The sequence below is a fragment of the Ochotona curzoniae genome, unplaced genomic scaffold (assembly GCF_017591425.1).
Source record: "Ochotona curzoniae isolate NIBS_2020 unplaced genomic scaffold, NIBS_Ocur_1.0 contig_4502, whole genome shotgun sequence".
Lineage (NCBI taxonomy): Eukaryota > Metazoa > Chordata > Mammalia > Lagomorpha > Ochotonidae > Ochotona > Ochotona curzoniae.
The window spans coordinates 229,692-256,625 of record NW_024466308.1 but is presented as its reverse complement, the minus strand read 5'-3'; the positions used below and the strand labels follow the sequence as shown (position 1 = coordinate 256,625).

Genomic DNA, 26,934 nt, shown 5'->3' with positions numbered 1-26,934 from the left:
GCTGGGGCTCTTAACCAGTAGGCCATGTGCCTGCTCTGCCCATTGGCAGTGATGTGCCATCAGCCTCGTGCAACCTGGTAGTGGAAATGCTCCAGAAGAAGCTGGGTGCATGAGCCCAAGGCCCAGGCTATACCTGCACCACCCTAACAGCTCTCTCCAGCCAGCCAGTCTAGAACTGGGGCTTGGGGCTGGCACAGTGGCATGCCAGGCAGAGTCTGTGCCTGCAGCACCAACAACCCCTATGAGCACCTGTTCGAACCCTGACTGCTCTACTTCCCATCAAGCTGCCTACTAATGTGCCTGGGAAAGCAGTGGAAGATGGCCCTGGTTCTTAGGGCCCTGAATTCACATGGGAGACCCAGAAGCCCCTGACTCCCAGCTTCAGACCAGCCCAGTTCTGGCTTATTGTGGCCATTTGGAGAGTGAATCAGAGGGTAGAAGTTGTCCTCTCTCTCTCTTTCTCTGTAACTTTTCCTTTTAAGTTAAAAAAAAAATCTTAAGAGAGGCTATTTCTTGGACAGCTACTATGTGTCCAGCCCTGACCTGGGTCCTTGAAAGACAGAGTCACATAGGGCTGGGCCACCCTGAAGTCAGGAACCTGGAACTCCATCCAAGTGTCCCACACAGGTGGCGGGTCCTAAGGCCTTGACTGTCATCTGATGCTCTCCTGGGAGGTGCCCAGCATGATGGCCTAGTGGCTAAAGTCCTCACCTTGAACGCCCCGGGATCCCATATGGGCGCTGGTTCTAATCCCAGCAGCTCCACTTCCCATCCAGCTCCCTGCCTGTGGCCTGGGAAAGCAGTGGAGGACGGCCCACAGCCTCGGGACCCTGCACCCGTGTGGGAGACCTGGAGGAGGCTCCTGGCTTCGCATTGGCTCAGCTCTGGCTGTTGTGGCCACTTGGGGAGTGAATCATCGGATGGAAGATCTTCCTCTCTCTCTCTCCTCCCCTCAATGTATATCTGACTTTGCAATAAAAATAAATAAATATTAAAAAAAAAAACCAAAAACAGAAACAACCAGGGAGCTGGAGTCAGGGATTGGAGCTGGAATCAAGCCCCAGACACTGAAGTACCAAGCTGAACAACCACTCCTCCAGCACTTCTGAAAAAGAAGCTCCTGACTTTGAATTAGCAAGCCAGGTCCCACCTCCAAGCACGGGATCATTTATCGACTGCAACTAGCAAGAACCAGCATGGCAGCTTCCTCCAGCAGGCCCCAGGCAGCCAGCTGCCATCTTCCTCAGGTTTGGGCCTCGGATATTTGTTAGATTTATTTTATTTTTATTGGAAAGGCGGATATACAGAGAGGAGAGACAGAGAGGAAGATCTTCCGTCCGATGAGGCTCCGGTCTCCTACACAGGTGCAGGTCCCAAGGCTGTGGGCCGTCCTCCACTGCTTTCCCGGGCCACAGTCAGGGAGCTGGAAGGGAAGCGGGGCTGCTGGGATTAGAACCGGTGCCTATATGGGATCCCGGGCGTGCAAGGCGAGGACCTTAACCACTGCGCCACCGCGCCAGGCCCTATTTGTTAGCTTTTGCAAGCAGGCATTTTAACCCGTCTAGAACTGAGCAGCTGCTTCCTCGAGTCGCTCAGTTCTTGGGGGACAAGAGCGTCCCACGGGGATGAAGGGAAACTGAGGCGGAAAGGAGACTTCCGGTTGGCTGGCAGTGAGAAGAGCTTTTCCTCAGGGAAAGCTGGAGAAGGAAAACTGCGAAGGTGGGTGGAGCGGTCCTGCCTGGCCACGCCCACAACAACACCACGCCCGTCTGGCCGCGCCCATTCCGCCTTGCCACGCCCCGTCCCGCCGGCCACGCCCCCTGTTCGGCCTCGCCCGGCGCGGTCCCGCCCCTGGCCCCCACCTCACCCTTCCTCGCCCCGCCCCCTTGCAGCCCGTCCGGCCCCGCCCTATCCTCCTCGCCATGCCCCCTTCCTCCTGGCCCCGCCCACCCTGCCTAGCTCCTCCCCTTCCGCCGGCCCCGCCCCGTCCGGTCTGGCTCCGCCCTTGCCCCGCCCCCTCCGGCGCGCCGGCGGGAAAGGCCTGAGTCATGGCCGCCTCCACACCACACGGCGGCGGCCGCGGGCCGAGGCGACGGCGACGAGAGGTGACGCGGGGACGCCGGGAGGGGGCGTGAGTGCGGCGGAGCAGAGGCTGTGGAGACGCGCCCGGCGAGCTGAGGGGTGCGGGGTGCGGCCCGGGGCCAGGCCGGAAGTGTGAGGCCCCGCGCCCTAAGTTCGAGTTGGCCCGGTGCGCTTCGCCCGGGACCCGCGGGCCAAGGGCGACCCTGCTTGAGCGCCTCTGGGGGGGCCGGGGGACCCCGCGCGCCCCCAGGGTCCCTCAGGACTGCGGGCCCCGACCTGACAGAGATGTCCCCAGCTTCTCCAGCGCTGCCCCCTCTCCCCGCAGTGGGCTTCTCGGCCCGGGGGACCCCTTCTCCGAGCAGAGGCTCCGGGGAGCGCCCAGGGTTCCCTGCGACCCCCGGCCCCCCGACCCCCCACGCAAGCCTGAGCTGGGGTGCCAGCGAGCCAAGTGGGGGCGTGTCCCAGGGGACGGGGCTGGGGATGGTGGCCGCGGTGGGTGGGGGTCCCCCAGGCTGCCGTGTCTGTGCAGGGGGGCACCCGGCATGCAAGGGGGTCCCTCAGGCTGCCATGTCTGCAGGGGGCTCCCCAGGCTGCCGCGTCTGTGCAGGGGGTGGCCGGCATGCAAGGGGGTCCCTCAGGCTGCCATGTCTGCAGGGGGGTCCCCAGGCTGCCGTGTCTGTGCAGGGGGTGGCCGGCATGCAAAGGGGTCCCCCAGGCTGCCATGTCTGCAGGGGGGTGTCCCCCAGGCTGCCATGTCTGTTCAGGGGTCACCTGGCATGCAAGGCCCGCTTGGGGGGCTCCCCACCCCCCGCCGGGCTCGGGGCCCGAGCCGTGACGTCACGGCGGCTGGAAGTGCCCGGCGCGGAGGCGCGGGAGGGGGTGTGGAGCGGGGTGGGGGCCCCCCAAGCCGGCGCCGTATAAAGCGGAGCCCGCCAGGCGCCGAGCCGCAGCCCGCGTCTCCCTCTGCCCCGGCGGGACCCAGGGACGGTGCCCCCAGCCCGCACCCAGGGACGGCGCCCCCGGCGGCCCCGGGGCATGAGGTGGGGGCGCGATGTCGGTGCCGCTGCTCAAGATCGGGGCGGTGCTCAGTACCATGGCCATGGTCACCAACTGGATGTCGCAGACGCTGCCTTCGCTCGTGGGGCTCAACGGCACCGTGTCCCGCGCGGGCACCTCCGAGAGAATCGTGAGTGGCCGCCGCGCGGGGGGCGCCAGGGGGCGTGGTGGCCGCAGCTCAGCCGCAGCCCCGGGGCGCTGGGGGGACGCTGGGGGGGCGCAGGGCGCAGCGCTCCCGGGGGACGTGGGGGCGCAGGGAGCAGCGCTCCCGGGGTGCTGGGGGCGGCGCAGGGCGCAGGGCGCAGCCCTCCCGGGGCGCTCGGGGGGGGGGCACAGGGCGCAGCCCTCCCGGGGGACGTGGGGTGCAGGGAGCCCCGGGACCTGCTCCCTTGTACTTGTTCCTAATGGTATCGTGATGATGACGATGGTGATTGATTGGTTACTATGACGGATGAGCCCTGGCCCGAACGCTGGGACCTGGCCACAAGGGCTGCAGAATGTGGCATGGTCCGGACTGAGTGAGGTGTGCGGTAGGGCCAGATGAGGGGGCTGGGTGGGACCCTGCGTCTGAACCCCGAGTCTCGAGCGGCAGGGTCCCAGCTCATCTGGGGCGCTCTGGTCCTCTCTCCGCTTCTCCCCTCGCGGTCTCTTCCCGCCCTTCTCCTGCACAATCCCTCCTCGCGAAGGGCTGAATACTTGTCTCCATACTTAACCCTCCCTGGAAGGCAGGCAGGACAGAGCTGACACCGCCTCCAGAAACTCCAGGATTGCCCCCTCTCTTGCCATCCCACGCCCACTCCATTGCCTGTGTGTCCCCTTACTTATTCCCCTGGGGAGGGGGGAAGGGGCCTTCCTCTGTAGATGTCCCCCACTCCCTCTTCTAGTGGCGCCCCTCTGGAAGCCCCTCCCAGCTTCAGTCCATTTCCAAGTTCCCTCCCCATGCATGTGGCTGGAATGCATGGTCCCTCTTCCTCGATGTTGCCCAACTGCCCATTCCCCTCTGACTCCCAGCCCCTCGTCGCTTGCTGCCAGGGAGGACTTGGGTTCCAAGTGGTGACCTGGGGATGGGGGCTTCATCCGCTGTAGCCAGGCTCTGTCTGGTCCCTGGGGCAGTTGGTACTGGGCTTGGCACAAGTGAAATCCAGCTGATGTGTGCAGCTGTGTGTCTGCCACGTCAGGTGGCATTGTTTGGGGGTACATTGTGGTGTGTGTGGCTGTGTGAGTGTGTGGTGGTGTGTGTATCGGGGAGGACAGGCAGTGTCAGCCTGTGGGTGCCAGTGCCTCTCGGAGTGAGTGTGGGTGTGTCCCTGAGCGAGCCTGTCTGCTGGGATGCCATCGCATGCCGCTGCCTGCGGGCGTGTGTGTGTGAGGTGGTTGCAGCTGTGGCTGTGAGCGTGTGTATGACACAGCCTTCTGCTTGTTGACATCCGAGTGGGGAGGGAGCCCAAGCCTCCCTCCCCGCCCTTCGAGAGTGTGAGTCTGTATAAGTGCATGTGTGTGCTATATGCGTGTGTCTTTGATTGTCTGGGGAGTAATGCACAAGAGCACGTCGTGTTTGTGTGTGAAGGTGTCATGTGTGCCTATCTGGGCAAGCATGTACCTGTGTGTGTGCTTGTGTCATATGGATATAGGGGTGTGTTTGTCATGCATGTTTTCTGTAAGGCTGCGTGTGCATGTGTGCCGGTATGGACAAGTGTGTATCTCTCTGTGTGTGCACCCTTGTGTTGTATGGCTGGGGGGTGTGTTTGTCATGTGTTTTCTGTAAGGCTGTGTGTGTGTGTGCCTACACAGCCCTTCTCCACTCCAGCCCTGTCCTGGCTCATAGCACTTGGTCCTATGGCATCCCTAGCTGAAAGGAAGCATCTCTCACAACACTGTGCCTGCTCACCAGGGGCTTTCTGTACAGTGATGCCCAGCTGTGCTGGAGGGGATGCTTGGGACGGGGGTCTTGGGAGTCTGAGAGACCTGCGCCAGTATCTAGATTCTGTTCCGCCTTGCTCTGGGGCCCTGCGCCAGTGACTTCACTGCTCCAAGCCACACTTTTCTTGTGTGTAAAACGGAAGGGATCGTTTCCATCGCAGCTGGTGTGGGTGACAGAGATCCGCTCTTCCGGATCCTTGCCCATCTCTCCTCCCACCTGCTCTCCGCCATCCTCCATCCACCCGCTCACCTGCCCATCTCTACAGCCCTCCTTCCGATTGGTCATTGTTTGTATGTCCATCTTCTCCTTCTCCCGCGTAGTTGTCTACCACTTTCCCATCATCCCTCTCTCTTCCCATCCTTTCATCCATCCATCTCTAGACTTGGGTGTCCATGCATCTGTTTTGACTCTGTGGTTCTTCCGTCTCTCTGTCTAGCTCTCCGCCCATCAATCTTCCCTTCCTTTGGTCCATCCTTCCTTCCCTCTTTGCTTAGATTAATCCTCCACACAATCATTATCCACCATCTACCCATTTCTTTACCCATTCTTCAGCGCATCTGTGTTACCCATCCATCAATTCATCTTCCCTTTTATTTCCTCAGCGGTACTACTGTCTCTCTCCCCAGTGTGTGCGTTTGAAAGCCTCCAAGTCGTGCCTTTCATAACAGGTACTGAGATGGTGAGAGGCCTTTGAATTGAACACATTTGGGTTTGAATTCTGGCCCTCCAATTACCTAACTGTGTGGCCTCGGGGAAATGATTTAGTCTTTCTACGCTCCAACTTCCTTGTTAATCAGGAATTCTGAGTCTCTGTCAGACCATAAGGTTCAGGGGAGTTTGTGTTTTTCTCACAACTGCACCCCAAGGCCTGATGCATAGTAAAAATAAATATTTGTCAACTGGCTCAATCGACAGTTGCAACTTGGTGCAGAATCTCACATTCCATCTTCAAATGGAAACAAATGGGCGTGAAGTAGGTGTTTGTTTTGTAAGGAGGGTTTGTTTTGTTTATCCCTGTAATTAAGCACATAGTAAGCCTGAGATAAATAGTTGTCCAATGCCCAAGTCCGTTTCCCCTTGCCTGGGATGGGGGCGGACAGAGGAAAGAGACCAGGCACACGGTAGGAGTTAGTGAGCACTGGTCTGGGAGACAGCAATTCAGGACTCTAAACAGTGGCAATCCACAGTTCTGAGTGGAAGGTTGGCTGCTGGTGTTTGCCTGGATCAGTGGGTCCAGACCTTTGGTTCATGCTCTTCCTTGCTTAGCACTCTTGTGGGATGAGGGAAGAGGAAGCTGCCGCCTCCACTGCCTTTGGCCAACTGCCAGCCGTAAAGCACCCCGTGGGACAGGAGCCTTCCCCGCAGCGGCTTTCCACCTGGGGATCATAAATCCAGCACCAGATGAAAAGCTGTCGGTGCCATGGCCTGTATCAGCGCAGGGCCTGAAGTGAGCTCTCTGCACCTTCACACCTTTGCCCTTCCACCCCTTGCTCACTGAAGAGGTGCTGGGGAAGTGGGTTCTATTTTGGACCATTTCCCCATGTAAGAAATAGGGGGAGTGGGAGCAGCCCACAGAAAGGCACTCTTGGAGGACAGCTCCATGGCAAACCAAAGCTTGGCCTCAGCATCCGTGTCTCCTCTTGACAGTGTTCTGGAAAGTGCTGGGTGTTCTGGAACACTGCGCTGACAACCTCAGATGGCGACCCTGGGGGTGGAGAGCTCTGTCCATGGTACTTCTTGCTAGTTGAGGAACCTGGGATGACCAACTGTACTGGGATCTGAACCCTGGAGTGAGAAACAAGAGGGTGCAGCAGATGACCTCGCAGCTCCTAAAGCTGCACCATGGCTGGTCAGAGCAGGTCATGTGGCCGGGTCTAATTTCCCACAGGGTGACAGGTGTGACTACGGTAGCCTGCCCAAACAGGAGGAGTGGCCAGGGTTTGTAAACACCTCTCTCTCTCTTTAAAGATTTGTTTATCTGAAGATCACAACTGGAGAGAGAAAGAGAGATCTTCCATCCACTGGTACACTCTCCAAATGGCTGCACTAGCCAGTCCAAAGGCAGGACGCAAGAGCTTCATCCGGGTCTCCCATGTGGGTGGACCATCCTTCACTGGTTTTCCTCAGGCTGTTAACAGGGAGCTGGATCAGAGTGGAGCAATGGAGGCTGGGACCCAGATGAGATATCTGCATTGCGGATGGCAGCTTAATGCACTGCACCTCAACGCCAGCCCCCTGTTCCTCGTGTCTAAACAAGAATTCTCGTAGAGTGTGACTGCATTCACTCACTAATTTATTGGCAACATGGAGCACCTACTGTATGCCAGGCCTACCCTGGTGAGTAGAGGAGACAGAAACCTTTGCTTGGGACAGGAGTGAAGAACGGCCAGTCAGCACATGGAGGAGTCTTGTCTTAGATCACCTGCTACCTGGACTGTCAAGGTGTGCAGGTCAGAGTAGGTGGGGTAGGTGGAGAGTGATGGGGGACTATTTTAAAGATTTGTTTGTTTTTTATTGTAAAGTCAGATTTACAGAGAAAGAGACAGAGAGAAAGATCTGTCTGTTAGTTCACTCTCCCAAGCAGCCACAATGGCCAGATCTGAGCCTATCCAAAGCCAGGAGCCAGGAGCTTCTTCTGGGTCTCCCACGCGGGTGCAGGGTCCCAAGGCTGTGGGCCGTCCTCCACTGCTTTCCCAGGCCACAGGCAGGGAGCTGGATGGGAAGTGGAGCAGCTGGGATTCGAACCAGCGCCCACACAGGGTCCCGGCAGGCCGCGAGGTAGGGGCTTTGACATACTAGAGGAGCAATGGGGAGGCGGTGTGGTCCGAGTAGGGTGACTGTGGGAGGGCGCAAGGGGCTGTCTCCTGCTGGGGGACCTTGTAGGGCCTTCAGACGTGCCTTGCGGCTCCTGCACACTCCTCTTCTTTATGCTTGCTGCTCCTTTGTTGCAATTTAGTCTGGTAATACACTCTGTCTAGTCCACCTGATCTCCATTCTATATGAGGTCCTTGGAGCCAGAGGTATCTTTCTTTTAAGATTCATTTTATTTATTTGATAAGCAGAGTGCCAGAGAGATATTTTCTCACCACGTGTTCAGTCTCCAAATGGCTGCAATGACCGGGGCTGAGCCAGGCCAAATCCAGGAGCCTGGAGCTCCATGGAGGTCTCCCCTGTTAGGAGCACAGACCCAAGCATTTGGACCAACTTGAGCTGCTTTCCTGGTGTGACAGTGGGAAGCCGTGTCAGAAGTGGAGCAGCTAGGGCTCTGGCATGGCAAGGGGTGGTTTAACCTGATGCGCCACCATGCCAGCCCCAGAGGTTTCTTTGAAAAAGCAATGTCTGGACCCATGGTAGCCTGAGTGTGTGACTGAGGCTCTTGTATACTTGCCACATGAATGCATTGATACATTGGGTGGATTCTCAGCAGAGAGAGGACAAGACAAAAAAATGTATCTGGGGTCACAGTGTACTTCTCGAGGACAGAATGTGCACGTGGGGTGCAGCAGGGGAACTGGAGATTGGAAAACAGGCAAATATGCTTTTCTGAGCGAATGAAAATGGGAGCTGGGCTGGGGCCAAAGAGATGGACGGTTCTGCAATTGACTCCACCTGTCCTGCCCCCCGTATCCCACTGTGGACTTCTGGTTTCTGCTAGAACACATTGACAGGTTGAGGAGTAAATTGAAGAGGAGGGGGCAGTAGGCAGGATCTTCACTTCCCCCGGACATGTCACCAGTACTGGTGACAGGGCTCGTGTGCTGATGGGCACATGGCTGGGAACCCCAACACAAGTCAGGGTGCCGTGGAGCTTTGCTGGAGCTGGTGCACCAAGGCTGAGTGGTCCAGCTACGCAGGGATTGGCCACAGGCAGGGAGAGCGTCCCACCTGCACCCCCACTGTCGGGCACTGAGCGCATGATGGCACGCACAGGTGGGGCCTTTGGAACATTGTTGGGTTAGACAAGCCTCACTGTGACCAAGTCCTGGTGGCTTTGTACCAAACAGAAGGGCCTGTGCTGTGGTGCAGTGAGTGCCGCCGCCCTTCAGCACCCTGCTAATGTGCCTGAGAAGCAGCAGAAGGTGCCTCCCTGCACCCCGTGGGAGACCTGGGTGAAGTGCCAGGCTCTTAGCTTCAGCAATCGTCGCAGCCATTTGGAGAGTAAACTAGAGGGTAGGAGATCTCTGTCTCTGTCTGCCTTTCAAATAAGTAAATCTTAAACAAGCAACAGCCACAAACACCTGCTGCCTCTCTGTTGCACCGGGACACCCTTGTCGCTCTGGCCCTGTGACGGCTAGAAGGTCCTCACCAGACGTGGTGCCGAGAGCTTGAGCTCCAGAATCAGGGCCCACACGAATCTCCTGTGGTTTTCTTCTTTGTAAAGATTTATTTATTTGGAAGGCAGAGTAAGTGAACAAGCAAGCAAGAGAGAGGGAGAGATCTGTCTGCTGGTTCACTCCCCAAATGGCCGCAGCAGCCATGACCGAAGCCAGGAGCCAGGAACTCCATCCCGGTCTCCCGGGGGTGCTGAATACGGTGGAAAAACACGTGCTTCTGCATATGTGCTAGTGACTGGTGTGTTTCCAAGAGTGCCTTTTCTCTAGTGCCTGGCGATCCTATGAGGAAACGTGGCAGAACACCTGCAGTGCCCCTGGTTGGGCACAGGCTGAATTGGTGACCAGTCTTGGATTAATGGTCGTATTTGCAGAAACAGGTCCAGAATTCTCTTTACCCATGTCACTGGGCTAGGAGAGGAAGAGAGGAAGCTATCTTTGAAAGATTTTTTTATTGGAAAGTCAGATATACAGAGAGAAGGAAAGACAGAGAGGAAGATCTGCCGTACAATGATTCGCTCCCCAAGTGAGCACAATGGCCAGAGCTGAGCTGAACTGAAACCAGGAGCCAGGAGCCTCTTCCAGGTCTCCCACGCGAGTGCAGGGTCCCAAGGCTGTGGGCCGTCCTCCACTGCTTTCCCAGGCCACAGGCAGGGAGCTGGATGAAAAGTGGGGCCTCCAGGACATGAACCAGTGCCCATATGGGATCCTGGCACATGCAAAGCAAGGATTTTAGCCACTATGCTACAGCACTGGGCCCAATATATACATTATATATTTAAATTATTTGAGAGGCAGGGAACCAGAAGGAGGCAAAGTACAGAGAGAGAGAATCTTGCTTCCACTGGTTCTCCAGGTGCCATCACTGACTAGAATTCAGTGTGGGTTGCCCCGTGGGCAGCAGGGCTCCATGTCCCTGAACCATTAACAGTGCCCCGGAGCCTGCAGGAGCAGGAGGCTGTGGTGGAGAGCCAGAGCTGGGACTTCACTTCCAGTGCTTGGGTGCAGGAGGTGGCTGTCTAGATGAGAGTGGGGTGTGGTTAGGTGTGTCCATGTGGGAGGGAAGAGGCTGGCACTGGGAGACTAAGGCAGGAAAAGGCAGGGGGAGTGGGCACAGGGACTGCCTGTGGCTGTCTCTGCCTTTGCCCCAAGGCCTTTTTATTTCTGAGCTGGCCTTCTGGGCACCCCCCAGGTCCACTTCATTAACTGTGTATCTTAACTGTGTATTAAAACACAGAGATACTCCATAAATGTTTGTTGAGTGGCTTATTGATCGAAACCTCCCTGTCCGTCTCTGACAGTCTCCTATCCAGGCATCTGTGTTTCTCTCTGCCTGGTCTCTGACGGACACCTATGTCTCTGTGTCCATCTGTCATTTCTCTGGGGTCCTAGCTTTGTTTCACCCATGGACCCCGGTGGGGGCCGTGGACCTGAGTGGCCTGAGCCAAGAGCTGTGTCGGTGAGGGTGGCAAGATGAACTGAAGCCGCACAGGCCCTTACAAGCCCCCTCAGAGCGTCATGGGATGGGGGGTGGTGGCAGCGGGCTGACCGCCCCCGTCCTCTCCGCTGCCCCCAGCAGGGCGTCTCTCTAGGACCCAGCAACCAGGCCCATGCACTGGCTCCAACCTGAACCAGCTGTCCAGGCTGCAGCTGCAACAGCTCATTTTCAACAAGGGAGATGATTGCAGGGCCGATCGCGGAGACAGAAGAAGGGGAGGGTGGCAAGGACCAAAGAGGAATCAGGCTCCATTGTTGTCACTGGCTCGCGCTTTCCCAGGAGGCCTGGCGAGGCAGCAAAAGGCAGAGGCGGCTTTGTCGGCCCAGCCGTGTGTCCGTCCATCTGGCCCTGTTTCTGGTCCTCTATCGTGTGAACTTGCTCTGCCTCTCCCCGCCTGCGTCTGTCTGGGAGCCTGTGTCTCCGGCTCTGCCTGGATCTCTTCCTTGCCTGTTGTTCTGCCTCCCGCCTGCACCGCGTCTGGCCCGTCCCTCCCTCCCTGCGTCTCCCCATCTCTCCGCGTGGATCTGTCTGCCAGGCCGAGGCTTCCCACCCCGGCTCAGTCAAGGTTCAAGCTAGTCCTTGGGGAGCTCTTTTCTTTTCTCATCATTTCTACAAGACTCAGGGACCCGCAACGAACAGAAGTGACAAATTCCCAGGAAACTGATGGAATTGTGTCCTTCAATAAAGAGATATTTGCAAAGATATCTCAATTAGGGCTAATTAATTAAGCGAGCCACTTCTGCTGCCCTCTCCCCCACCCCGCAGTCCCGCAGCCTCCTGGGAGACCACCAGCCAATGAGCGCTTGGATGGCGGGGCTGGATGCTCAGCTGGCTGCGATGTTTAATTTATAACAGCCTTCTCCCTGCTGCCCCGCCAATCTGTCCACAAGGCTGAGGTAGCTGTGGGCATGGGGACACAAGCAGAGGCCGGAGACCCACGTGCCACACAGCCTGCCGAGGCGTGGGCGTGTGTGCCGGGGCCTGCCCCTGGGTGGCAGGGCGTGTCACAGTGTATTAGAATGAGTCTTCCAGCAGACAAGCGCTTGGCCTAGGGGATCTGATGGCCACCAGGTGTGCCGGAGCCCATGGGACGCTGGAGAGGCTGCTCTTGCCCTGTGGGGAGGGTTTGAGCTTCTCTAGGCGTGCTGGAGCATGCTAAAGGGCATTGGGGCATATGGAACACATCTGAGGCCTTGGCCCTTGTCAGCACCTGACATGGCGTGTGGCTCCCGTGCCTGGCTGGCAGGTACAGCATCAAGGGCATGCATGAAAGAATGGCTTAGAAGGGGCCCCAAAGGATTAGCAAGGACGTGTCAGGATAGCTACAGCTTCTGGGGTGTACTGAATCTCCCCAAGTTCTCAGCACTGCTGCCTTCAGGGTCTGATTTCCAACTGTTCATAGACTGACTGTGCCTTTGTCCTCCGTGGCTTCCTGGGCTCTGCCACATCGTGACTTCAAGGCCTAGAGTGCTATAGTCCTGTCGGTTCATTTCTCAGTCCCATCTTAGACTGCCCCATGGCACCCCACACCAAGCAGTCACCCATAGAGAGAGGAAAGATGTTACTTCTCAATTTGAGCTTATTAATTAGGAAGAGTTCAAGCTAATGCAAAACCTGGAATTGGGGCCCTAAGAGGTATGACCAAGAGAGTGATTCTGTCCTTGAAGACCTTATGATATAATCCTCAGCATAATGACCAACAGGGTGTGACAGTCTATCATGACACTAGTGTTCTGGAACCTTCAATGTGGTGTCCATCAGAAATAGTCAAGAATATATTATCTATCAAAGATATACTCTACAACGTATTATCCATCAGACGTGGTCCTCAGCGTAGGACCATGAGACGTGGTCCTCAGCGTAGGACCATGAGACGTGGTTCTCAGCGTAGGACCATCAGAGTCATCCTCAGCGTAGGACCATCAGACGTGGTTCTCAGTGTAGGACCATCAGAGTCATCCTCAGCGTAGGACCATCAGACGTGGTTCTCAGTGTAGGAGCATCAGAGTCATCCTCAGCGTAGGACCATCAGAGTCATCCTCAGCATAGGACCATCAGACGTGGTCCTCAGCGTAGGACCATGAGACGTGGTTCTCAGCGTAGGACCATCAGAGTCATCCTCAGTGTAGGACCATCAGAGTCATCCTCAGCGTAGGACCATCAGAGTCATCCTCAGCGTAGGACCATCAGACGTGGTTCTCAGTGTAGGACCATCAGAGTCATCCTCAGCGTAGGACCATCAGAGTCATCCTCAGCGTAGGACCATCAGAGTCATCCTCAGCGTAGGACCATGAGACGTGGTCCTCAGTGTAGGACCATCAGAGTCATCCTCAGCGTAGGACCATCAGACGTGGTTCTCAGTGTAGGACCATCAGAGTCATCCTCAGCGTAGGACCATCAGACGTGGTTCTCAGTGTAGGACCATCAGACGTGGTTCTCAGTGTAGGACCATCAGAGTCATCCTCAGCATAGGACCATCAGAGTCATCCTCAGCGTAGGACCATCAGAGTCATCCTCAGCGTAGGACCATCAGAGTCATCCTCAGCGTAGGACCATGAGACGTGGTCCTCAGCGTAGGACCATCAGAGTCATCCTCAGCGTAGGACCATCAGAGTCATCCTCAGCGTAGGACCATGAGACGTGGTCCTCAGTGTAGGACCATCAGAGTCATCCTCAGCGTAGGACCATCAGACATGGTTCTCAGTGTAGGACCATCAGACGTGGTCCTCAGCGTAGGACCATCAGAGTCATCCTCAGCGTAGGACCATCAGAGTCATCCTCAGCGTAGGACCATGAGACGTGGTCCTCAGTGTAGGACCATCAGAGTCATCCTCAGCGTAGGACCATCAGAGTCATCCTCAGCGTAGGACCATGAGACGTGGTCCTCAGTGTAGGACCATCAGAGTCATCCTCAGCGTAGGACCATCAGACATGGTTCTCAGCGTAGGACCATCAGACATGGTTCTCAGTGTAGGACCATCAGACATGGTTCTCAGTGTAGGACCATCAGACATGGTTCTCAGTGTAGGACCATCAGAGTCATCCTCAGCGTAGGACCATCAGAGTCATCCTCAGCGTAGGACCATCAGACGTGGTCCTCAGCGTAGGACCATCAGAGTCATCCTCAGCGTAGGACCATCAGAGTCATCCTCAGCGTAGGACCATGAGACGTGGTCCTCAGTGTAGGACCATCAGAGTCATCCTCAGCGTAGGACCATCAGACGTGGTTCTCAGCGTAGGACCATCAGAGTCATCCTCAGCGTAGGACCATGAGACGTGGTCCTCAGTGTAGGACCATCAGAGTCATCCTCAGCGTAGGACCATCAGACATGGTTCTCAGTGTAGGACCATCAGACGTGGTCCTCAGCGTAGGACCATCAGAGTCATCCTCAGCGTAGGACCATGAGACGTGGTCCTCAGTGTAGGACCATCAGAGTCATCCTCAGCGTAGGACCATGAGACGTGGTCCTCAGCGTAGGACCATCAGAGTCATCCTCAGCGTAGGACCATGAGACGTGGTCCTCAGTGTAGGACCATCAGAGTCATCCTCAGCGTAGGACCATCAGACATGGTTCTCAGTGTAGGACCATCAGACGTGGTCCTCAGCGTAGGACCATCAGAGTCATCCTCAGCGTAGGACCATCAGAGTCATCCTCAGCGTAGGACCATCAGACGTGGTTCTCAGCGTAGGATCATCAGAGTCATCCTCAGCGTAGGACCATCAGAGTCATCCTCAGCGTAGGACCATCAGAGTCATCCTCAGCGTAGGACCATCAGAGTCATCCTCAGCGTAGGACCATGAGACGTGGTCCTCAGCGTAGGACCATCAGACATGGTTCTCAGTGTAGGACCATCAGACGTGGTTCTCAGTGTAGGACCATCAGACGTGGTTCTCAGCGTAGGACCATCAGTCGTGGTTCTCAGCGTAGGACCATCAGTGTAGTACCACTCCAAGTGTGCAGCCTTCAGCACGGTGATAGTGATGTTACCCTCAATGTAGTGTTGTGTCTGCGTGTGAAGCCCTCGGTGTAGTTTTCATGAGAGGCACAGACCTCACAAAATGACAATGTGGTGAAACAGCCAGTAGTCATAAACATATGATGAAATATGACAGTTGTAGTAGACATCGTGTGGGACATTCGTGCAGGGAGTAGGAGGGGAGTTCCGTCATTCTTGGGAACATGTGCTCTGGCTCTGCCAGGAGCGTAGGATTCCCTAACCCTGCTGGCCGAGGCTGGCTCCATTAGCTCCTGTAAGTGCCTGTGACCTCAGCAGGACACAGGCTTATTAGTTCAGCATGAATTCTGTGGGTATATTTCGGGGCCAACTGGAGTGCTAATGAGCTGGTGAGGAGACCTACGAGGGCCGCGATGGAACAGTCTAGATGTCAGTGTCTACCAAGAGGAGTGTAGAAGGAGTTTGTGATACGGACAGGAGGACACCAGTGGACGTGGAGACTCAGGTCTGGAATGGTACAGCTGTTCATGCCTGGACAGAAAGGTGGCATGGCAGTGGCCTCTGCGTGGACTTACATGTGTCCCTGGCTGTGCTGCATAGCAGGCAGAGGACCACGGCTGTTTCCCACTAGGTGCTGACTGACAACGAGGGGAGCAGTGTGCTGCACTGCCGAGCCAGGACGTGCAGGGCGTCAGCTGGGTGAAAGGCATGTCTGACATAGGGTGTTTTCAGCATACAATGGGCTATGGGATCAGGGCTTGCTTGCAAAGTGAGAAGCAGCTGTAGGGAACTAAAAGGTGAGAGAAGGATGTATCTGAATGACAGGAATGTTCATGGCCTCGGGCAACAGCTCTCTGCTAATGCGCAGACATGTCCACGACTAGAAAGGACTGTGTCCAAATGTGTCCTGTACACAGACACAGAACACCTAAGGACCCCAATACCACCTCCATGTGGAGACACAAATGGCCTCCTCGGAGAGTCCCAGGGGTTTCAGCTGGGTGGAATCTCCCAGCCAACCGGGTGTCCTTGGGAGGTCCCTTGGTCCTGTTCCAGAAAGCTGTGGAGGGGCAGTCTTGATTGCCACGGGTGTCTGGGTACTCAGGCACTCAGCTCTGTAGATCTGCAAAGCCCAGAGACCAGAGCCAAGCTGCAGGCATTCTCATCCTTTCAGACACAGAGGAAGGGAACCATGGGACCACCCAGTACAAACAGGACCACTCTGGCCTGTGGAGAGACCCTCGTACTCTGGTTCTTGACACTGGTCTCTGAGACCTGCCTGACCCCAATCCACTGCTGTCCCTCCAGGCACCCTCCTCATCCTCCAGCTTGAGAAGGGTGGGTATTTCAAACTCTAACCCTAACCAAAATCCAACCCAAACCGTAATACTGTACTTAAACCTAACCATATACCAAACACTACCCCTAACCAAAATCCAAACCCTAACGCTAATGCTAATCCACAGCCTAATCCTAACCCAAACTATAACCCGAATCCAAGCCCTAACCCTAACCCAAACTATAACCCGAATCTAAGCCCTAACCCTAACCCAAACTATAATCCGAATCCAAGCCCTAACCGCTGCTCCTCCCAGGTTTCCTAGTTCCCTGGTTGGCCATTCCTGACATCACTCTTTATTCTCATTTGTTTCCAGTTAGTCTGGGGTTGGGAGAGTCTGTTTGGAAGACTGGTCCAGAAAAACAGGAGCTTTACAGAAAGGGATTCAGGAGTCCCACAAAACCCTCTAGCTTTAACTCCAGGGCCTTGAGAAGTCTGCATTTGTTCATTCCTTCATTCATTCACCAATTCAGTTAACAGTTATTGGTTGTGCTAGGTGGACACACTTGCTCCTGTGGATGATATTTTGGTAAAAAGAGATGAGGAATAAACCAATACTTAGACAAGGAGCTTTCTGCTGGTGCGAAGTGCTGTGCAGGTTAAATGGGCAGGGGTGGTGAACGGGTGCTCCTCCAGGTTCAGGGGCTTGCGGGGGTCTCCTGGGGGCCAATGAAGCTCCAGTTGTTGTGTCCTCCCTAAATGGCCCTACCTCTGCTTTCCAAGTGCATGAGCAGGGGCTAGAACAGAAACAGAGCAGGCAAGACTCAATCAGCACGGTGATATGGGTTGTCGGTGTCTCAGCACTCCCTGAGCCGTGTGCTGGTCCCAAGATCTTCATTTCTGCACCTCTTCATCGTGCTAGCTACAGTTTGGAGTTTGTGCAAACTCTAACCCCCAGGAGTGGGTGAGGCTGAAGCCAGGAGCCAGGAGCTCCATCTGGATCTCCCATGCGGGTGGCAGGAGCTCAACTCCTCACTTCAGAGCTGCTGCCTTCCCAGACGCGTTAGCAGGGAGCTGCACATCTAGGAGCTGAATTGGGGCTCCCACATGAGACACCCCTAGTGAAAACTAGAGGCTTAACTCTGCACCGCAACACTGGCCCCATAAGCTTTATTTTTCACAAACATTTTGAAGTGCCCTTGTTTTTGTTGGTCTCTAACACTTTTGGATTCCTGCTTCTACTGCATTATTCTGTTCTACTTGGCATCTTGTGCCCTTCAGACTACTCTGACCTCCACCAAGTCTAAGAGCTGAGCCTCTGAGGGCACAGAGAGAGTCCCTGGTGGAATCGCCCAGACTCAGTGCTGAACTTACTGGGGCCACTTACCCATCCATGCACCTCTCGGGATTTCTCGGAACGTTTCTTCTTTGTCCGTCATGGGAGGCAGACTGACATGCCTGCAGCTTCCTTGCAAAATGGGTAATGACCACATAGTTGTAAATCAATAAAAATGGTAGCTGTGGGGCTGGTGCTGTGGCAAGGCAGGTTAACCTGCTGCCATCCCGTAGGAGTGCTGGTGTGAGTCCTGGCTGCCCCACTTCTGATTCAATTGGCCTGAATACTCACACGGGAGGACCTGGAGGGAGACGTTAGCTCCTGGCTTTGGTCTGGCCCAGCCCTGGCCATGGTGGCCATCTGAGGAGTGAGCCAGCAAATGGAAGAACTTTCTGTCTCTCTCTCTCTCTCTCTCTCTCTCAACTCTGCCTTTTCAAGTAAGTTTTTGTTTGGTTGTTTGTTTTGTTTTTAATTAAAAGGACAGAACGTTGAGAGTGGCACCTGTTGGCAGATATATGGGCTGGATAGAGGGGCTGTTGGGTTGAACTAGGTTTCAATGCCCATTGACATGTATGAGAGCTGAATGGGATGTGGGACAGACTGGACCAGTCTGCCGTAGATACTGGCAAGCACGAGAACCAGGGCAGGGGTGGGCCTACTGGGAGTTGTTGTGGGTCGCTTTGACTAGGGTACAACTCCCACTGGTTTGTGTGAGGGCTGAGTGTGAGGTGGGCAGGATCGGGATGGGCTCCAACACCCATTGGTTTTTGTAGACAGGGCTGGAGGCAGAACTGACCCAGCTTTGCAATAACCAGCATTTGCAGAGGCTGATAGGGGCGACGGACTGTGCTGGACCCTGTACTGGCAAGCACATCCAAGAATCAGGTCTGGTATCACTTCAGATGAAGTTTTTTTGGGGATTCCCCCCAATCAAACTGCTGGTCTCAGAACCCCAACCATGACAAGAAGTGCAGGTTCCATGGTCTGACCGTAGAGTGCATGTGTCAAAGCTGAGCTTCCTCAGAGGCTCAGACGGAGCAATGGACAGCATACCCAGGTGCACATGGAGGATATGGTAGTCCATTGGAGCCTGCAGAGGACACCTGGGACCACAACAGAGCACAGAGCAAATTGATCAGTAAAAATCTGGGCAAGCTGAGACTCTAAAGTGGACTGTGCCAGCCAGTGGATGCTGAAGAAATTTCATCATGCGTGCCATGGCGAGATAGGCAGCAATTTAGAACAGTTGAACTATCAAAACCACTTGAGCAGTGCCCTCAGAGCATGCCCCATGTCGGGGAGGCTGGGTGTGGCTTCTCTCTTTGTCTCTCCCTTCTTCCCCCAGATACAGGAAGGAAAAAAGAGAATGTGGAAACAATGGTCTTACCCACTTTCCTGTAGCCCTTGATCCTTTGTGCCCTAATCAACCATGTAAAGATCATCAAAATAAATTTAAAAAAAAAGGATAAACCCATGGTGAAAAAAAAAGCTTTGAGGGACAAAATATACTTGATGTTTGATCTAATTGGTAAAGATATAGAGGAAGTGAGATCTGAGAGCTGATATAAGATGAAAGCGTGTAGAGGGTGTCCTGGGTGAGTGGCTAACGCAAGGACTCTGGGGTGACAGGAGCCGTGGAGTGGGATGGCCGGGCAGGCGTAAGCAGGGAGAAGAGTACGGGGCGGAGCCGCAGGACCCTGGAGCCAAATCAGGGAGTTGCTTCCCTACTGCAGGAATCTGAGGAATCCAGCTGTGTTTGGAGGAGGACAGGACCACACAGGTGCATGGCGCCTGAGGCTCCCATAGGAGAGTGGCGTGGTAGTTGGAGGTAGACCTGATTGTGTGAGCTGTGAGCATGGCTAGGACCACTGGATGGTGATGGAGACCAAAGAATTCTAAAGCAATCTAGGAACTGAAGTCAGCCAGACTTGGTGAGCAACTGAAAATGGGCGGCGGTGTTGGGGGAGGTGGCAAGGGAGGCGGCTGATGAAGAGAAAGCCTGGGTGTCTGGCCCACTGACATAGGGGCAAGAGGTGCTGATGCAGGGCGATTGGATGGGAATTACGTTTGAGAGAGCAGACCTCCCAATTTATTTTAAAAAGGTTGGTTTAGATCTTAGCTGAAGCCAGGAGCCCATATTTCTACTCATGTCTCCCACACAGTGGCAGGGACTCAAGGGCTGGAACCCTCATCTGTTAGCTCCCCAGGTGAAGCTGGAATTGGCAGTGAAGTTAGGCCTTGAACCCAGAAACTCTACCACCGGATGCAGGAACCCAAAGCGACATCTTAACCAAATGCCTGCGCCTACGCTTGTTGTAAGAGATCGAGAGAAAGATGGTGACCTGGAAAGGAACGATTGGGTTGGCCAACCTGGAGCCCACTGGTGGACCCTACAGCAGTTTTGTTGGTGATAGAATGCTCAGAAACTCAGTGGATTAATGCAGGAGCCAGTCTGGAAAATGAGGAAGTGCAGGCAAATCAGGGCAGACTGAGAGAGCACAGCTTTAGCCTAGTGGCGAAAGACTTCGCACGTGCAGTGTGTGCACCCAGGAAGTGCAGTGTGTGCACCCAGGAAGTGTGACTTGTCAGTGCTTTTGCTTGGGCTCCTAACATGAGCCTCAAGAAGCTCAAAGAGGGTGGGGGAGATGCCCCACTCCCCTGTCTATGAGATGTGTGGTGGGGCCTCATAACATCTTGCAGTCTTTAAGATTCATGCTGCTTATAACAGAAAAAAAAAAAAAAACCTCCTTGTAATAATCTTTGAAAGAGACCCATAAATCTGTGTTAATGAATTTTAGCTAATGGCAGTGCAAAAACCAAATCCCCCTATCCTCGTTAATCCTGGACACGGCGGTCACTTGCAGTGGGTCTGCACCCAGGGGCTGTGAGCTCTCTAGGAGAGAGAAGATGCTGAGGAGGGATTCACTTGATGATGAAAGTTCACCTTGGGCCAGGCTGAGCCAGAAACCAGCGTAAACGTGCAGTGGGGACTGAGTTCTGGGACGGACCAGATCCATCTCTGGTCCCAAGAAGGGGGCTAAATGCAAGTGGGACACATCCTGGAGACCCTCGAATACACGGTGATGACTCCATAACAGACTCAAGTCAAGCCTAAATGCTGGATGGGCAAGGACTCAACTTGATGTAGGGATAGACCTACATTAAAGATATGATTGATCCAATGAGGCACAGGGGACCTCCAGGACCAAGTCCAAGGCTTAGGTAGGTCAGGGCTATTCTGTGACCTGGGTCGGACCTGAGTCCTTGGATGGAGCAGGGATGACCCCCCAACCCGAGACAGGTCAGAGCAGAACCGTAAGGACAGAGGTTGGGAAAGTGTAGAACAGGTCTGCCTTCCCTGCCGTGGAATCACTACCTAACTGTTGAGTGCTTCTGCGACCAATGGCCGTTACAGACGGTGTGGGATGTCCCAAGACTGAAGCAGCGGGGAGAATTCTATCCTGCAATCCCAGCTTGTCCTAGCAGATCCAAGACTTGTGCACCTAGTATGTTCTTAGCTGAGCCGACAGCTTGGGGGATGCCCCCGAGTGGCTGTCCCCGCTTCCCCTGTGGGACGTGGCATAGTCTGAGAACACTGGTTGTGCCACTGTGCTTTGCCCTGCCACATTTTCACGCCGTGTCCACAGTCTTGTACGTCTTTACTCAACCTGTTTTGCATTCTGCTATGCATAGTTTTGGACACTTTCTAATGCTCACAGAAGTGAGCCTGTATGTGGCTGCGCACGCGCGTGCACACACACACACACGCACATTCAGATCACTGGGACACAGAGCTGCTCCACTTCAGTCTCACACTCGGTTTCTGTGCTAGCCCGCGCAGGCCAGGCTCTGCTGCAGAACCAGTCACCAAGCATCAGTGGGACTGCCGCTCTGTAGGAGGTTGTGGGGGTTGTGACTTAACCCAGTCACCAAGGGAACCCCGATGAGGGAAGCCCCACATTGACACACAGCTCTGCGGTTGTTGAGGCAAGAATGTGGCTAGCCATGCCTGTGTTTGAAAGAATGACAAATGGGACTGGTGCAATGCCTCAACAGGTTGTTTCTGCCTTGCACATGCCAGCATCCCGTGTGGGCTCCAGTTCCTGTCCCAGCTGCCCCACTTCCCACCCAGCTCCCTGCTTGTGGCCTGGGAAAGCAGTGGAGGACGGCCCACAGCCTTGGGACCCTGCACCCGCGTGGGAGACCCGGAAGAGGCTCCTGGCTTTGGATCAGCTCAGCTCTGGCCATTGTAGCCGTTTGGAGAGTGAGTCAGTGGGCAGGAGTTCTCTCTCTGTTTCTTTTTCTTTCTATAAATCTATCCTTCCAATAAAAATAAAGAAATCTTAAAAAAAAAAAAAAAAAGCAGTGACAGAGAGAGCTCAAGATCTTCCATTTGCTGGTTTACTTCCCGGATACTACAAGGGCCGGGGCTGGGGCAGAACGAGGCCGGGGCTGGACAAGGCCAGGGCCGGGACTTGACGAGGCCAGGGCCGGGGCAGGACGGGGCCAGGACAGGACGAGGCCGGGGCCGGGGCTGGACGGGGCCAGAAGCCGGAACCTCCATCAAGCTCTCCCACATGGCTGGCAGGGAGCCCGGGGCTGGAGACATTATCTGTTTCTTCCCAGGCATGATAGCAGGAAGTTGAATTGGAAATGGAGGGACCAAGATGTGGAACCAGCTCTCCGAGAGGGCATGCCAGCATTGCTGAGTGGTGTCTTCTCTCTCTGCCCCACACCCTGACGCTCAGAGCTGTTGTCTGGAAGTCATGTGGGCTCCCGTGGAGCCAACGGGCTCCAGGAAGTCCACGTCATGTGAGGGAGAAAGCCCCGTAAGATGTGTCAGCTGCCCTCTTGACCACCTCAGACTGCTACACGTTGGGGTGACAGGCGCCTCTATAGGAGGCGTGCTCCTGCGTGCTCCTGGACGCGGCCATCCCTCCGTCCTGGGGCGCAGCAGAAGGCCCATGGCCAGCTCATGGTTTCCCTGCAGAGCCCCGTGGCTTCATGCTACGTTCGAGGGGTCTGCCCCCTCCCTCTTGAGCTGTGGGTCCCAGGGTGACAAGCTTCCAAGGCGGAGCTAGCTCCGGAGCTGGGAAAACAGCGCAGACACCTACTCTGCCCCGGAGCGGGTGGTATTTTTCCACAGACGCTGGGGAGGAATAATAAACGCCAGTGGTGGATCTCCGTGTTGATGGCGGCCCTTCCTCATTGCCCAGCTCGGCTTGGAAGAAAAGCCCAGAGGAGAGAAGAAATCCGGAGAGACCCCCTGGCCCCACCCAGCGGCCTGCTCTCCCAGCCCCACCAGGGACCCTCTTCTCCCCTTCCCTGCCTGCCCCGCTCCTCCTCCTGACTACTCAAATATTCTAAGGCAGCCAACTCATGAATATTTATAAGGGCCTAGCAGTGAGGGAGATAAAAAAAAAAACATTTGGAATTTATGAACCAGGATCCATCTATAAATAACGGGTCTCTGGCTGATGGGGTTGTACATTCACCCTCTGCTTTCCTTCAGCTTGAGGGTCCAGCTTCATCCGGGCCTGTCAGCTGGCCCACCACACGCGCACACACACACACACCCCTTCAGTGTGAACACAGCTGCATCCTCGGGTGCTTGGCCATACACACATTCACACCCAGACATCTGCTCACACCTACTGGGGCCGGCCCATGGCTTCCCCAACACTCACAGACCCGGCCCGATCATGCCAAGTGGGCCTGAGCCTCTGTCGACACAGCTTCCCCGGCCCCACTCATGTGCATGTACCTGCTGTCATCCGTGGGTTCCCCCGCGGGTGCCCACAATAGCCAGTGCTGAGACAACCTGAAGCCAGGAGCTGGGTGAAACCACACAGGTGGCAGGAACCCAGCACCCAGGGCACATATGAGCCTGAGGCTCGGTGGGAAGCAGAGAGGTTGCAGCACCCGCCGACCCTCCACACGGAATGCGGGCACCCTAACTGGTGTGGCAGGTGCGAAGCCAAGTGCCTGCTTGGGTTGTGCGGATTTTTAAAAATAGCAGATGAACACCGAGTGCCCTTCTGGTGAGCAAAGCGCTCTGTTTGAGGTGCTGACAACGCTGCAGTGAACGAAAACAGGAAGCCACTGCCTGACATGGTGGGGAGGAAGCTGCTTTGCGAAAATTAACACATAAACCGAAAGGCATGGGCCTGGCAGTTAACACGCCACCCGTGTCCACTGCAGCGCCCTCCCGATCTACACCGGGAAGGCAGCTTGAGTGCTCAGCCCCTGCCCTCGGTCCGCCTTAGCCCTGCCCGATGCAGGCATGTGAGCAGTAAGCCAGGGGATGGAAGTTCTTTTACAATTGTTAACGTAGGGCCAAGGTGTGATGGCTCCCAAGAGCCAAAGGCAGACCTGTGGAGGCCGCACCTGCCAGCACACACCTTGGCTCCACAGCTGTGGCTGGGCAGCGGGGAGAGGCAGGCTGTATGTCATAGGAGCACCAGGCATTTGTGCCAATCACAGCTCAGATGTCATGCCAGAACCTGCTCTCTCAGAAGGAAATGCGTGCCAAGCTGGCCCAGGCTCCCCGACACAGCAGAGAATCTTTCCGATTCCCTGGTGACCTCCGGAGCCTCAGCCCTTGGCGCCCAACCCTGCTTGGGAATTGCAGAAGATGACTGCTGTCCCCCATCCCTCCTCCCACCAACAGGCCAGGACTGCTCAGTTAATCCTCCCATGGCCTCGAAGAAAGGAGGTGTTTTCACCCCACTTGATATCTGGGCAAAGTGAGGCCTAGGGAGGTTATGTCGTCCGCCCAAGGTCACCCAGCTGGAGTGTGCAGGAGCTGGGCTCTGCGCTCCAGTTGGGTCCAGGGCTGCCCTCAGCCGCTTTAGACTTCACGGTCAGTCCAGGGGAGACTCAGAGCCCCTGGATTCTTCCCAGCAGGGGAGAGGAAGAAGGGTTAGAGCAGTGCGAGGCAGGTGCTGTGGCACGGGGGTTTAAACCTCCACTTGTGACACTGGCCGTCTGTATTGAGGCATGGGTTCGAGTCTCAGCTGCCTGCTTCCAGTCCAACCTCCTGCTAGTGCACCTGGGAAGCAGCAGGTGCAGGCCTGAGTCTTCGGGCCCCTGCCACCATGTCCCAGGTTGCTGGCTCAGCCTGGCCCAGACCTGACTACTGTATCAACTTGAGGAGCAAACCAACAGATGAAAGATTCTCTCGCACCCCTCACTGCTCTGCCTTTCAAATCAATTAACCAATCAATCCTTTAAAAGGCGGGGGTCCCACGGACAACTGGACATGCACGCGAGCATTCATCCATGCCCCAATGTCTTCCTGACTTCCCGGCACACGTCAGCTCTGTGCCATTGAGACAAAGGGAGGCTGAATCCACTGTTTTGGAGTTCCCAGCCGATGAGGCTCCCAGACACACACCCAGACAAGGAGAAGGACAAAGTGCGAGGACCTTGTGAGACAAGGGTGGAGAGCTGTGCAGAGACACCCCACGGGAGGGGCCCTGACCGGCCTTCGAGGATGAACAAGGCTTCTGGGAGGTGGGGTGTGTTACTCTGAACTCCGAAGGAGGCATGAGTTCGAGGAGGCCTGGGACAGCTAGCAGGGTCTGCAGAGTAGAGACCCCAGCATCCAAAGCCACACGGCCCTGAGTTTGTAGTTCCAGCCTTGCTGCTTAAGCCTAGCCAATTTCTTTTCTTTTTCTTTCTTTTTAAATTTTCTTTCTTTCTTTCTTTTTTGTTTTACGTTTTCTTTCTTTTTTTTTTTAGTTTATTTTTTTTATTTTGACAATCTTACATAGTTAATTAGGGTAAAAAGGTTCAAGGGCTACGGGAAAGTGGATAAGACTAGTATTTTTTCCATATTGTTTCCTTCATGTTTAAAGGGGGGTATTAAGGGAGAAGGCCCACCCAATTTCCCACCCTCCCCAGGTCTCGGATGTAGGGCATGCTCTGAGGATCTTGCTCAAGTGGTTTTAATATTTCCAACAGTTATGAATCGCTGCCAATCTTGCCATCCCAAGCACTATGAGGTCTTCGAAAAATCCACTGATTGACATAATCCATCATAGCTGAGATGGTTGGTTGACCTGTTCTGTCTTCTCTCTTTTCTTGGTAAGGGTTTTGAGTCCAGCATTTAGATTAGGAAGATCTCCAAAGAAACTTTGTCTGAGGTGTTCTCAAACTAGATTCTTGTATGTGCTAGCAAGTACAGGGCCCAGCACAGTCCATCGCCCTGATCAGCTGGTAGTTGTAATTGCTGGGTTGGTTCTGTTTTCACTGCCGACTTCCACTGGAACCAATGGGTGTTGCAGTCCAGCCTGGTTCTGCCCAGCACATATGTGGCCCTCACATAAACCAGTGGGAGCTGCAGCCTAGTTGGAGCGACTCGCAATAACCCCCACCAGGCCCGCCCCCTACCCTGGTTTGCCAGTATGTGTAGCAGTAATCCAGTCTGTCCCACACCCCATTCCACTCCAGCCGCTGTCTTAGTTTTATGTCCTCCCGTGGAAGTGGTAACTCAAGAGGGATGAGCCCACTATTTCCCTCCCAGGCCTCTCCCACTCCCAGATTATGCACTCTCCAGATAGTTCTGTGGTTTGACTTGACAGAACTAGCCCCCAGTGCCAGCCTCTGCCAGCTGATGCTGTGGCTAAGCCCAAACAACCCTCACCCACTCTAATTTTGTTTGCACCAAACAAACAAACAAAAAAAAGATGTATTTATTTTTATTGGAAAGGCAGATATGCAGAGAGGAGAGACGGAGAGGAAGATCTGCTGTCCAATGGTTCACTCCCCAAGCGGCCGCAAGGGCCGGAGCTGTGCTGATCCCAAGGCAGGAGCTTCCTCTGGGTCTCCCACGCGGGTGCAGGGTCCCCAGGCTGTGGGCCGTCCTCCACTGCTTTCCCAGGCCACAAGCAGGGAGCTGGATGGGAAGCGGGGCTGCGGGGTGAGGAACCGTGCCTGTAATGGGATGCTGGCGCTTGAAGAGGTGGGTTAGCCAGTTGAGTGTGGTGCTGGGCCCACATCCCATGCATTTTAAGACCACTTCAAATAGAGGAAGCTTGGGCTCTGAGTCCCGTGTGCTGCTCATACGCTTGTCCATCCCTACTCTTCCCATTGGGCTGTGGGTGATGAGGGAGTGGACCCTCGAGAAGGACATTTCCATTGCTTCCTGCTGTGCTGGGGGCTTGGGAGTGGGGCAAGAGAGGAACCATGGGATTGCTGCACTCTCTCAGCTCCTGTCTTCCCCATCCTGGCTGCAGTACACGCCTGTCATAGGCAGCTTCTGACCCAGTGTCCTGCTGGTGACCTCAGCTGTGGAGCACCTGCACCCCCAGCACCCCTAGCAGCTCTTCATTTTGTCTTGGGGCGGTTGCTATCTGATGTCTCTCTCAGCCCTTCAGGCTCCTTGTGTAATTTCCACCGTGGAACCTTCTAGAATGTCTCTGTCAGTCCCTGAGGACGTGTCAGCTCTTGCCACTTGACTCTTCCTCCCTG

The 26,934-nt window shown here is 55.3% G+C and overlaps 1 protein-coding gene across 4 annotated transcripts in view; it reads left to right on the top strand.

Moving 5' to 3' along the window:
- OLFM2 (olfactomedin 2) overlaps nt 1-26,934 on the top strand; it is a 54,775-nt gene that overhangs the window by 5,738 nt on the left and 22,103 nt on the right. The window contains exons 1-2 of one of the 4 annotated variants that reach the window (XM_040986253.1): nt 3,059-3,240; nt 24,539-24,569. The exons of 1 other annotated variant lie outside the window; for it this stretch is intronic. In XM_040986253.1, coding sequence (XP_040842187.1) covers nt 3,134-3,240; nt 24,539-24,569 — 138 coding nt within the window. In that variant the 5' untranslated portion in view covers nt 3,059-3,133. Of the gene's footprint in view, nt 1-3,058; nt 3,269-24,538; nt 24,570-26,934 lie in introns of those variants that run through there. 2 more of the 4 variants (XM_040986252.1, XM_040986250.1) reach the window with 2 other exon arrangements.